At 36.2% G+C, this 13,247-nt stretch overlaps 1 protein-coding gene across 4 annotated transcripts in view; it reads right to left on the reverse strand.

Annotated features, from left to right (window-relative positions):
• The window catches only part of SNAPC1 (small nuclear RNA activating complex polypeptide 1), a 33,946-nt gene that overhangs the window by 16,535 nt on the left and 4,164 nt on the right, over nucleotides 1-13,247 (reverse strand). For all 4 annotated transcript variants that reach the window (XM_006054434.3, XM_044924891.1, XR_003112269.2 and 1 more), the window contains exons 2-7: nucleotides 12,254-12,413; nucleotides 11,950-12,090; nucleotides 10,885-10,989; nucleotides 6,264-6,422; nucleotides 4,697-4,765; nucleotides 3,895-3,957 (exon numbers count right to left, since the gene is read on the reverse strand). In XM_006054434.3, coding sequence (XP_006054496.1) covers nucleotides 3,895-3,957; nucleotides 4,697-4,765; nucleotides 6,264-6,422; nucleotides 10,885-10,989; nucleotides 11,950-12,090; nucleotides 12,254-12,413 — 697 coding nt within the window. The remainder of the gene's footprint in view (nucleotides 1-3,894; nucleotides 3,958-4,696; nucleotides 4,766-6,263; nucleotides 6,423-10,884; nucleotides 10,990-11,949; nucleotides 12,091-12,253; nucleotides 12,414-13,247) is intronic.

Genomic DNA, 13,247 nt, shown 5'->3' on the forward strand with positions numbered 1-13,247 from the left:
TAGCTGTAAACAAAACAACACATTCTGGAGGCGGAAAAGTGAAGGCTGACTTAGAATGAAGAAAGGTGAACAGGAAAGCTGGTCCAAGTGGATCAGGAACTGGGGTCATTAAAAAATGTGTAGATATGTGAAAAATCTACAGAAGGAATAGTACCCCTTTTTCCAGCCTCAAAGCTGAACAACTGATCTCTTCCTGTACAAAATAGGTGAGCTCTCTGGAGAGGCTAAACCAGAGCAGCTGAAGGCTTTTGACGGCACTAGAAAAGCTAAGGAAGGGGTAAAGCCTCTTACTGGAAGCAGGGGTGTTGAATGAAGTCTCTGGAAGGAATGAATGGTGAGCTTGTCAGTGGATTCTCTGTAGGCACCTAAAACACTGCCAGCTGGGCTTATTTAACTACTTTCCTCCCCCAGCTTGCCCTCTGATAAAAATGGCTAGATCTAAGAAAAACATGGAGGCTAAAAGGCTGTATCTCTATATGGTGGTTTAGTCACTAAGTTGTATCCAACTCATGCAACCCCATGGACTGTAACCCACCAGGCTCCTCTGGCCATGGGGCTTTCCAGGCAAGAATACTGGAGTGGGTTGCCATTTCCTTCTCCAGGGGATCTTCCTGACCCAGGGATTGAACCCAGGTCTCCTGCACCTGCAGGCAGTTTCTTTACTGACTGAGCTACCAGGGTATCTCAGACATGACTGAGCGACTTCCCTTTCACTTTTCACTTTCATGCATTGGAGAAGGAAATGGCAACCCACTCCAGTGCTCTTGCCTGGAGAATCCCAGGGACAGGAGAGCCTGGTGGGCTGCCATCTGCAGGGTCACACAGAGTCAGACACGACTCAAGCGACTTAGCAGCAGCAGCAGCAGCAGCAGCAAATATGATCTCAAGATCTTCAAACGTTTGCAAAAAGTCACCAAAATGAAAGATTGAGAACAGAATAAACAAAAATAAGAACTCTGGGGGAAAAGGAAGAAACATCAAAAAACTGTAATTAACATCCTCAAATAGATAAACATATTGCACCCAGGGGGGTAAAAAAAAGAAGAAATCCATTTTTTAATTAATAACAGATTCAGAGAAAAGAAAAAAAATCTTAGTAATGAAAAAATGTCAGCCGAAATTTTAAAAATCCATTGTAATAGTTCAGAAGATAAAGCTCTCTGAAAATAGATAAAAACAAAGAAGAATAAAATAAAAGTTCCAGAAAATAAAAAAAGCAAAACTGCAGCAAAGAATTCGATCAGAGAAGCATTTATAGAAAAATCCCTCAGAACTGAAGGCTATCAGATCAAAAGGACGTCAATCATAAGAGCCCAGGGCACTGGTGGAAAAAAAGACCTATACCAAGGTACATTATCATGAAAATCCAGAGCTCTGGGGATAAAGATAAAATTCTAAAACCTTTCATAATTAGGAATACTAGAAGCTGGAAGACTATTAATAAAGAACAATGGTTCTAGTAATTTTCTGGTGGAGTCTTTAGGGTTTTCTATGTAGAGGATCATGTCATCTGCAAATAGAGTTTTACTTCTTCTTTTCCAATTTGGATTCCTTTTATTTCTTTTTCTGCTCTGATTGCTGTGGCCAAAACTTCCAAAACTATGCACCAGAAAATTACTAGAACTAATCAATGACTATAGTAAAGTTGCAGGATATAAAATCAACACCCAGAAATCCCTTGCATTCCTATACACTAATAATGAGAAAACAGAAAAAGAAATTAAGGAAACAATTCCATTCACCATTGCAATGGAAAGAATAAAATACTTAGGAATATATCTACCTAAAGAAACTAAAGACCTATATATAGAAAACTATAAAACACTGGTGAAAGAAATCAAAGAGGACACTAATAGATGGAGAAATATACCATGTTCATGGATTGGAAGAATCAATATAGTGAAAATGAGTATACTACCCAAAGCAATTTATAGATTCAATGCAATCCCTATCAAGCTACCAACGGTATTCTTCACAGAGCTAGAACAAATAATTTCACAATTTGTACGGAAATACAAAAAAACCTCGAATAGCCAAAGCGATCTTGAGAAAGAAGAATGGAACTGGAGGAATCAACCTACCTGACTTCAGGCTCTACTACAAAGCCACAGTTATCAAGACAGTATGGTACTGGCACAAAGACAGAAATATAGATCAATGGAACAAAATAGAAAGCCCAGAGATAAATCCACGCACATATGGACACCTTATCTTTGACAAAGGAGGCAAGAATATACAATGGATTAAAGACAATCTCTTTAACAAGTGGTGCTGGGAAATCTGGTCAACCACTTGTAAAAGAAGGAAACTACAACACTTTCTAACACCATACACAAAAATAAACTCAAAATGGATTAAAGATCTAAACGTAAGACCAGAAACTATAAAACTCTTAGAGGAGAACATAGGCAAAACACTCTCTGACATACATCACAGCAGGATCCTCTATGACCCACCTCCCAGAATATTGGAAATAAAAGCAAAAATAAACAAATGGGACCTAATTAAACTTAAAAGCTTCTGCACATCAAAGGAAACTATTAGCAAGGTGAAAAGACAGCCTTCAGAATGGGAGAAAATAATAGCAAATGAAGCAACTGACAAACAACTAATCTCAAAAATATACAAGCAACTCCTACAGCTCAACTCCAGAAAAATAAATGACCCAATCAAAAAATGGGCCAAAGAACTAAATAGACATTTCTCCAAAGAAGACATACAGATGGCTAACAAACACATGAAAAGATGCTCAACATCACTCATTATCAGAGAAATGCAAATCAAAACCACTATGAGGTACCGTTTCACACCAGTCAGAATGGCTGCGATCCAAAACTCTACAAGTAATAAATGCTGGAGAGGGTGTGGAGAAAAGGGAACCCTCTTGCACTGTTGGTGGGAATGCAAACTAGTACAGCCACTATGGAGAACAGTGTGGAGATTCCTTAAAAAACTGGAAATAGAACCGCCTTATGATCCAGCAATCCCACTGCTGGGCATACACACTGAGGAAACCAGAAGGGAAAGAGACACGTGTACCCCAATGTTCATCGCAGCACTGTTTATAATAGCCAGGACATGGAAGCAACCTAGATGTCCATCAGCAGATGAATGGATAAGAAAGCTGTGGTACATATACACAATGGAGTATTATGCAGCCATTAAAAAGAATACATTTGAATCAGTTCTAATGAGGTGGATGAAACTGGAGCCTATTATACAGAGTGAAGTAAGCCAGAAGGAAAAACACCAATACAGTATACTAACGCATATATATGGAATTTAGAAAGATGGTAACAATAACCCTGTGTACGAGCCAGCAAAAGAGACACTGATGTATAGAACAGTCTTATGGAGTCTATGGGAGAGGGAGAGGGTGGGAAGATTTGGGAGAATGGCATTGAAACATGTAAAATATCATGTATGAAACGAGTTGCCAGTCCAGGTTCGATGCACGATACTGGATGCTTGGGGCTGGTGCACTGGGACGACCCAGAGGGATGGTATGGGGAGGGAGGAGGGAGGAGGGTTCGGGGTGGGAACACATGTATACCTGTGGTGGATTCATTTTGATATTTGGCAAAACTAATACAATTATGTAAAGTTTAAAAATAAAATAAAATTTAAAAAATAAATAAAGAACAATGGGATCAAAATTCAAGGTAAATACCAGGAAAAAATAACTAAAAGAGAAAAAGGGGAAGATAGCTGCTTTTTGAGATCAAAAGTCCAGGGGCAGGAAGTGGTAGAGCAGGACTGCTGAATTGTATAAGCTACATAGTATTATTAGATTTTTTAAATTATGCAGAGGTGTTACTCTGATGAAAAAATTAAAATGTGATTAAAAGAGCATCAAATAAATTTCTAAATTACCTTATTAAATAAATAACGTACCTGAGCAACAACTGAAAAGGCCTTTGATTTTATTTTCGCTAATGACTCTGCCCTTTCACATCTCTGGAAGTAAAAACAAACCGGAAGGGGAAAAAGTTAAAACACACAAACATTAAGTAAAATTACGAATAATTAAGTATTTTTTTTACCAGAAATAAGGTTCAAGACAGAAGGTAGGGTAAAAGAAACTAACATTTATTGGACACATATTAAGTAAAGACACATAGACATGGCATCGCTTTCTAACAGGGACCATGATAACAACCCCATGGCTACTGACTGTTTTCATTCAAGATTTAAAAAGGATAAGAATGAAAGCCGTGAGCCCTGGTGACTATGCCACTCCCTCTTCATCTGCCTATACCCAAAGATGGCTCTTTGCCTCATCCACTAAGATGGATGAAAACCTTGAAGGCAGAAAGCAGTGAATAGTAGCTTAAGCTGCAGACTAGGTGAAAGACTGACAAGCAGGGAGAAAAGACCTAGCATTACAGCAGTCTTCCTCTGCCCCTGTAAGGACCGAAGGCACCTTCCACCACCATCCGTCCCCTTTCCCGCTGAAAACGGTGAACATTCTCATGCCCGGTCTCTACCTGATGTGGTCTTTCACAAGGTTTCCAGAAAAGAACAGACTAGCTCTTCACAGAACCCATGTTACAGAATTTTCTAATGTATGTATTAATATTATAATATTGACCACAGGATGTTATGCTCAATACACAGAATCACAGCCACACATAAAATGAAAAGAAGCTAACCAAACCTCTGCCCCGTAAGCAATCATATAATGAATTTTTCTGACCTCTGATTGTTGTGAATTTCTCTCACTCTTTTCTTCTCCTCCTTTAACTTTCAGTTTTAAGGGTGGTTTCTAAAAGATAAAGTAAGTTATATTTACACATTTACAATTCAAACCAACTAAAAATTCACTGAAAATTATTTTCAGAACAATGGAAATCATTTACTTAATTACTGAAAAACTAAAAGAATACTTCACAAGTATTGAAGCATGGCTCACCACCAGACATTAAGATCATGGTTAGGTTTCATTAGAATTACAAAATCAATAAAAATTAATCCTAACTAATTAAAGATAATATGCAGATTTATGTGGTAGTGAGAAAATTGGTTTATTCTCCTTTCCTTCAGGTTTTCAAAGGTCTTAGTCATGATCATTAAAATGAGTTATTAAGAGAGTGCTACAAAAGATGTTTACATAAGTGCCTAGGTCATCTGTGCAACCCCTTTGTAGCACTTAAAGCAGTCAAATATTAAAATAAATGTCCACAGAGGAAGCAAATTATTTCCTTCTTCCCAAGGCTGTCATCTCATCACTTTCCTTGTTCATCTTTTATAAAATTGAGTTTTGAGCCATTAGCCTTTATATAAGCCAAAAGTACCAACAAATCTCTCTAATATATAACACATAATGATGAAAGATAACACGTAAAAATGCCTTTCTAGCATTTGTGAATACATTAAAACATTATCAAACACATAGTAAGTAATAAGAAATTACTTGTGTTTTTCTTTTATCTTTTTCCTAGAAGTATTTAGTAAAATCAGATGGAGTAGTGGTTTCAAAGGGAAATTTAGCAAGGCTGGCCTTCAGGTTTCCAGAGGTAAAGTTTCTCTAGCTGAAAAGACTAACATGGAATATGGGCAGCTCTAGCATCAGCATTTGGGTCAGAAAACTGAATGAAAGATATGCATTGATGAGATTTGTAAACAGTTAAACCAAGGCAGGTAAACAGAGAGCATGCGCTCTGTCACAAATGGGAGAAGCCACCATGAAGTCTAGCTGTCCGCTGCCATGCAGCAAAGCAGGACCGGTATAACCAAACCTCTCACCTTTAAGAGAAGTCAGATGTCTGGAATCTTAAGACCACAAATATTTAAATGTTGGTAATTAATTCAAGTTTTTAAAACATTAGGAACAATGCTATGTAAAGAAAAAAAAAAGTTATGTGTAGGATTTGGATTAAAGACAGCCTGTGTGCAACCTCCAGAGAATGCTAAATTATAAAGATTGTACTAAATCCATGGTACACCACAATTATTTATTTCCCTATAATTATGTATACTACATGGTGTGTACATATATATTAAACGGATATTAAACTATATATTATATAGTTGCAATTATAATTATATAATAATATATTATTACACATAAAACCCATTTGTAAGGTTAAATAACATCACCTAGCTAATAACTGGTAAAGCTAAAACTAAAGAAATTGAGCCCTCCAGATCTTCGTCTCACAGGAGGTAGCCACTACACAAGGCTGCCTCTCAACACCCTCACCCATGTCCAGCCAGTCATGTACGATGCAAATGCAAAGGTGAAGTATCAGACAGCTACAAACCTTTCTGTCTTTGTGCCACTGCTGATGCTCCAAAACTATGTTCTTGATATTGTCAAAAAAATCATCTTTTATCAAGTCGAGGGATTTTTCCGGATTGGATTTGTCAGCTGAAATTACATGTTTCATTCTCTGATAATGGTCATGAACATTCATCATTTCCTATAAGTGAAAAGATGAGTCCTTTAATTCAGTTTTTGAGGAGAAATGCACCAAAACAAATAAAATAAAATCACCTTCCAAAGTGACAGAGTTGAGAAGGAATAACTTACTACTGTATATTAAAAATAATATAACTATGCAAACCACTACATTATTAATGAAAAGTCTGCTTTCCAGAAATATGGAATCACTGAATTCAACTCAATAAACATTAATTAATATACAATATATGGAGAGATGATGGGGAAAGTCTAATTAATATAGGATTGCATTCCTGGATGTAACAAAACTTATTTGTAGTATAGCATATCTTTAAATATTACCCCTAATAATTAAGATCACATTTTTATTTCATATTGTCACATAAAGGATATTTACACAATTCTTTATATTCAGCTGGGAATTCGTATCTCATGACTCTCACCCAATCCTCCACAGAGATGTGATTTCAGAAATGTCAAAGCTCTGTGTCTATCTCCATAAGCTTCTTCATTACTTCAGTGATAAGATTCAAGATTAAATGAAATAGTGACTTATGACACCATTTGAAGCATAATTATTGGTTAGACCTTCCTACTCAAGAAACCTCCAGACAAATGGGCAGGTCTACAGGGTAAACAGAAAGACAGCCTATGACAGGCAGACTTAAGAATCACATAAAACCAGCACTGACACTCAGCTCCAAGACCAGCAGAGAACTATTCCTCACCGATTGTTAACGTCCTCTGAGTTTCACCCCCAAGATAGGCTAGTCAATGCATTTCTAGGAGATTTTTCTGGACTTGATCAACATCTGTTCAAGGAATCCAAAAATGCTGAGGAGTGCTGAGTGCTTACATATGCGGGACCTTCAATAAGGAACAGTGTCCTGACATGGGCAGCCCCTGACATTTTACATGGGACATTGTGCTGTATTCCCATTATTTTGCATGCACTGCAATACAGGACAAAGACAACTAGCTTGGGGCCTGAGACCTGTCACTTGCTAGATTGTGACCTTGAACAAATCCCTCAGTCGCAATCATGTTCCACGTTTGGACAAACACAATGCAGATATATTAAGTGAGCTTATACAAGTGGAAGTAGTCTGTAAATGTAAAACACTATACAAAATCAAAGGATGAAGAAATAAAAGATAGTGTAGGGATTTGGAGCTTTACACACTTGGACATTCAAACCCAGTGTCTGTACCTTACGCTATGCAAATTACTTAACTTCTCTAAGCCTCAGTTTCCTTGCTTTTAAAACTGGGAAAACACTAACTCCTCTGCAGGACTATTATGATAATTAGTGAAAAAACATACAAAAAACCTTCAGCATAGTTCCTGGCACACAGTGAATACTCAACATGTAATGCCATTATTATAATTTTATAAATGAAGAAAATAGATTCAAAAGTGAAATGACTTGCTAAAGGGCATATTTAAGTAACAGAGTTGGAATTAATCAGATGCTTTAAAAAACTGTAATTATGTATGGTGATGGCTGTTAACTAAACTTACTGTGGTGATTATTTGACAATATATATAAATATTGAATCATTATGTTATATACCTGAAACTAAGACAATATTATATATCAATTATACCTGAATTTCTTAAAAAATCAGCTATTTTAATTCAATACTCTATTCTCTTGTTTTATTAAACCTCCTTAATCACAAAAGATAACTGAGTGGCAGAATCATAATCAGAATTCAAATACGCTGACATGAAGACTTAAGAGCATTTGCAGGAGGAGAAAGAAAATAGAAAAGTATTCAATTTAGGGATTATCAGTGAAAATGGGTAATAGACTATGCAGAACAGGAAAAATAGAGCCAACACAAGTACAGAAGGAAAAGGCCTTAGAAGCAGATTTGTGGCAAGCCAAAAATGCTAAAGTCAGGATGGCTTCACAGTCTTCTCCATTCCTAGAGGCTTCCATCAAAAGGCATTTCATAGCCTGGCCCTTCTGACCCTCCTCTCCAAGCACAAAAGAACATGGCTTTATGCATCACCCCAGCTCTGTTCTCTAAAACTTCCCATTATCTGCTTGCTCACATATACAATTATATAACAGAGGAACCTTTAATTAAAGAGCTTCAAATGAATAAAAAAAAAAGTTTAAGAAGGCATATTGAAAAAAATTAAGGCTCTACCACCAAATTAGTCAACAATCAAAAATTACAACCAACTGGGGTCAAATCATCTTTTTTTCATTAAGAGAATACTAGTAAGAACAATATCTTGCTGTTCAAAAACAACCTCTGCCTCTCTCTTTATAATTCACACCAGTACTTCTTGGCAGATCCTTTCTGGTATCCCCAAATCTTTCATTCTTCATGCTACTCCAAACTTTCTCAATTCTCGGTTCCAGCAGGAAGCCCTCTCTTAAAGTTAAGGCTATTGGGTCTGTTTGCTTTCTGCTTCTCTGCTTCACAATATGAGTCCATTTCCACTTCCTTCCCTCAGGTTTCCAAGGAAGAAGTACCTTCTCCAGCCCAAAGGAATCTCTCCACCAGGCTCTTGGTCACTGACCCACCACCTCCTCCACAGAAGGGACCTCATAGCTTCTTTTCTACACAAAATCTCTTTCTAATGGCTCCTTACCCCAAACCTAAATATATACTCTAATTTTCTCCAATCTCTAAAACTTTTAAATGATTCCCCTCTCCCCAAAAGATAAAACACAAATTCCCTCTATTATGCAAAGTTTTTTTCCTATCTTTATTTTTATACATGACCTCCCACTTCTTTCCTGCTCAGCTGCTAGAGGGCAAAGATCTTAATTCTTGTCATACTTCACTGCTGCTGCTGCAGAGATCTTAATTCTTGTCATACTTCACTAGACATCTGCAAATGATACCTTTCCAACCCCAGTCCCAGCTCAGACAAGGTCTCTGCTGTTCAACAGGCAATGCTACAGAACCTTAGCTCCATTGCTTCCTAACTTAATGTCTCCATGCCTCAGTTTCATCAGCTTTTAATCAGGGATAAAACATCTTCTGTAAAAAAAAAAAAAAAAAAAAATTTAACTAAAATTTGTTTAAAGCACCTGTTTTGTAGGGATGTTGTTGAGGGGTAAAATATTTATAATACACAGAAAACATCTTGTATAGCTCCTGCACTACACCATAGTCCAGTCTTTAGATACTTAGTAAATAATTTCCTTCTGTGTAATTCTTAACATTCTGGGTAGATGAACACCTTTGTCAATCTGAGGCTAGACTACCTCATTCTCACCAAGTGTCCATACATATGAAAAATTTACATACAATTTAGAGGGGGAAAAGGATCTATGGACCTTCTCAAGACTATTCATGGACCCCTGATTAACAATTCTTGCTCAAAACTGAAGTCGGTATACACAGCAGACCCAGAGTGCTTTGAAAAATCAATCAACCTGACAGCTGAAGCTATGAGCACATGGTGGCATCTAGGACACAGAGAAACAGTTGAGCAAATCACAGATCTGATCCCCTTTCCACTCCTTATGTAGGAAAAGACTGAACAGGGATGAGGGGGGAAGCAGTAACATTTACTAAGCCTATACTATATGCCGTAGGCCACACTCAGCACTCTTCAGGAATAATCTAGTCTCAACTCTTACAAGTGGATGTAATAAGGGTTGCAACCATATTAAAGAGGAGGAAACTAAGGCTCAAAGAAATGAAAAAACACAACGAGGCCCCCACATGCTCACGCTCATTCTACACACTTTCTATGTACATAGGAATCTATTCTTTAGAAATAAGGAACGGATCACTAATTAGAAGGCTGCAACCCTTTAGTGGGGTTTTGTTTTAACCTCGGGGCAACTTTCCCACTCAGGTAAAACTCTCTGTAACTATTTATCAATGCAAAAGATTTTCCTGAATACTGCACATCTCAAAATACTGAAATACATTAGATTGAAAAGCTGTTTTAAGACTCTAACTCTTATCCATTATTCTTGACTTCAAATTTTTGTTTTATCAAAATAAACTATTTTCAATAGTGGGTTTTTACTCAAGCATTGTTAAAAAGGAACTTAGGAAATGAAGATATATATTCATGTTAAAACATATATATTGTTTTAAAAAAATAAAGTCACTAAATTCTTGTTTTATAATAGTGGGCTTTTACTCAAGCATTGTAAAAAGGAACTTAGGAAATGAACATATATTGTTAAAAAAAAATAAAGTCACTAAATTCTTGTTTCATAATATATCTAAAGTCAAATACAAATGGTAGTTTCAGTATTTGAATCCCAATATCCCTAGTCCAAGTCCAGTCTTTTACATCTATTTCTCACTCTTTCAAAATTTATTCCATAAATTTTGATATATTTAGGGTATAGTAATCCTGACACTTGAGAGAAGGTAACAGCATTCTATGATTAGAAAAATTTTCAGTATCCAGTAGATGAAGGTATAAACTCAATATATAGTTAACAACAAAACAGTTTTTAAAAAATTTTAAGAACATAAAAGCAAATTTACCTCTAATACATCAGAAGTGATAAGTTTCAATACACGATCATTTGGGTCCTTAAATTCTTCAGTAATTTCAGCTCGTTGCATTTTTTTCTTCATTCTATATGACAGCTAAATAATAATGTCTTTTAAAATAGATGTTTTAAAAGATATATTTTAAGTACTGAAATAAGTAAGCCAACAATAAAAATAATCTATAATATGGACCAAAAAAAAAAAACCCAGCTCTATATATTTTCCAGAGTAAGTATGTACATACTTACTCTGGAAAATATATTTTTCAAAGACTGTTAAACAACTTTTGAAATAACCCTTAAGATGCCAGGCCACATGCTTACAAATTCAGAGAAGTTACATGATTTGCCAACTGACAGAACTAGAATCTTTTGATTAAAATGCTCTTTCAATCTAGCATCTGAAAGTGTCACAAGACTGAAGAAATATATATTAGTGGAAGTTTCAACTTTTCTCTAACTAAATCTAAAATCCCTTAGTTCTCTTTCAGTAGCCTCTTTGATGTCTGAATAAAGGCATAAGCAAAGCAGATACCCAGCTAACTTCTTCTTCTAACCATCTACTTAATGGACAACATTCAGAAACACTGCATTATTAGGAGAGACTGAATTTTGCTTTCAAAAAAAAGTAAGCAGAAAGCATTTTTTCCTCTTTTCTTTTTTTGGCCATGATACACAGCTTGTAGGATCTTAGTTTCCTGACCAGGGAATGAACCCAGGCCCTCAGCAGTGATAGGAGTCCTAACCACCGGATCACCAGGGAATTCCCAATATTTTTTTCCTACTTTAAGAAATCTTTTTTCTTTTCTTTTTTTTGGCCATACCACATAGCATGTCGAGATCTTAGTTCCCTGACCAAGACCTGGGATTGAACACATGGCCCCTGAATTGGAAGCAGAGAGTCTTAACCACTGGACCACCAGGGAAGTCCAAGAAGCCTTTTCTCAAGTATTGGAAATTATATAATACTCTTTCCACTTTCTGGAGACTGAGGAACTTTACAGACAATGAAACAGAATTTCTCATTTTGAAAAACAATCTCCTTCAGATAACATACCAATTTAGGCATTGCTGTAAAGTGAAATGCTCTGTCTAGTCGTAGTTTCCTAAAAATATAAGCTGCGTCAAAATGTTGTGCATTTATCAAATCTTGCTGAAATTTTAAAATTTCATCCCAATCCTTCAGGGCAACTCTAATCTACAAACAAGAGGAATAAAAAAATTGTTAATAAATGCAAATCTTTTTTCACAAATGTATTATAATTTTGAAACACTGGTATTTCTCTTTAAAATCAGTTGGCTATGAAAATATTGCACCTGTTTCATATTTCAGCTGGAGGAAAACAATTCACAAATATTACCTTTTGTTTTGGTTGACACAGTTGCATGTTATATAATCCATACAGCAGATACAAAGCACCAACTCTGATCTGGAAGGTATATGGAGGTAAAAAATATCGCCAAGCCAAAGTCAAAGCTTCTTTTGTAAACGTGTTCTTTTCTAAATTTCTCATTCTACCACTAGAAAACAGAGAGAACCTATATTATGACTGTGAAAAAAAATAACAGAAGAGATTTATACTTGTTTAAATAGCAGCTGCTAGAAAGTGGACAGGCATTCCACACCTGATCCTTTCATGATTCAAGGATAAAGACCTAATTTTCTGCTGTGCTTCTTACAGTGAGGCCCTAGATACTCTTGATGCATCTTCCAAAAGCATCAACTTTACTTCTGAATTGGGAGCAAAAGGAGCAGGGTTACAACTAACTACTGGTTTAAGAATTTTAAATATGTAATATATTAAAATAACCATGGTAATGTTACAGAATAAAATAAAAAGATCAGGTGCATTTTGACAAAATGAATTGAACTAGAGGGTATTATGCTAAGTGAAATAAGTCAGACAAAGATAAGTTCTGCATAATCTCACTTATGTGTGGAATCTAAAAAACCAAGAAACAAAACAGAAACATATAAACAGAGAGAAGGGTGATGGATGTCAGAGGGGAAGAGGATAGATGGATGGGCAAAATAGGTGAAGGGGATTAAAAGATACAAACTTCCAGTTATAAAACAAGTAAGTCACTGGATATAATATACAGCATAAGGAATAAAGCCAATAAAAATAATACTTCAAAATTTTGTATGGTGCCAGATGGTCACTGAACTTGTGGTTGATCACTTGTAATGCATTTGACTGTGGAATCACTACACTACAAATCTGAAACTAACATGCTGTAACTCAACTATCAGTCAGTCAGTTCAGTCACTCAGTCATGTCCGATTCTTGTGACCCCATGGACTGCAGCACGTCAGGCTTCCCTGTCCATCACCAACTCCCAAAGCTTGCTCAA

This window comes from Bubalus bubalis, chromosome 11, assembly GCF_019923935.1.
Source record: "Bubalus bubalis isolate 160015118507 breed Murrah chromosome 11, NDDB_SH_1, whole genome shotgun sequence".
Lineage (NCBI taxonomy): Eukaryota > Metazoa > Chordata > Mammalia > Artiodactyla > Bovidae > Bubalus > Bubalus bubalis.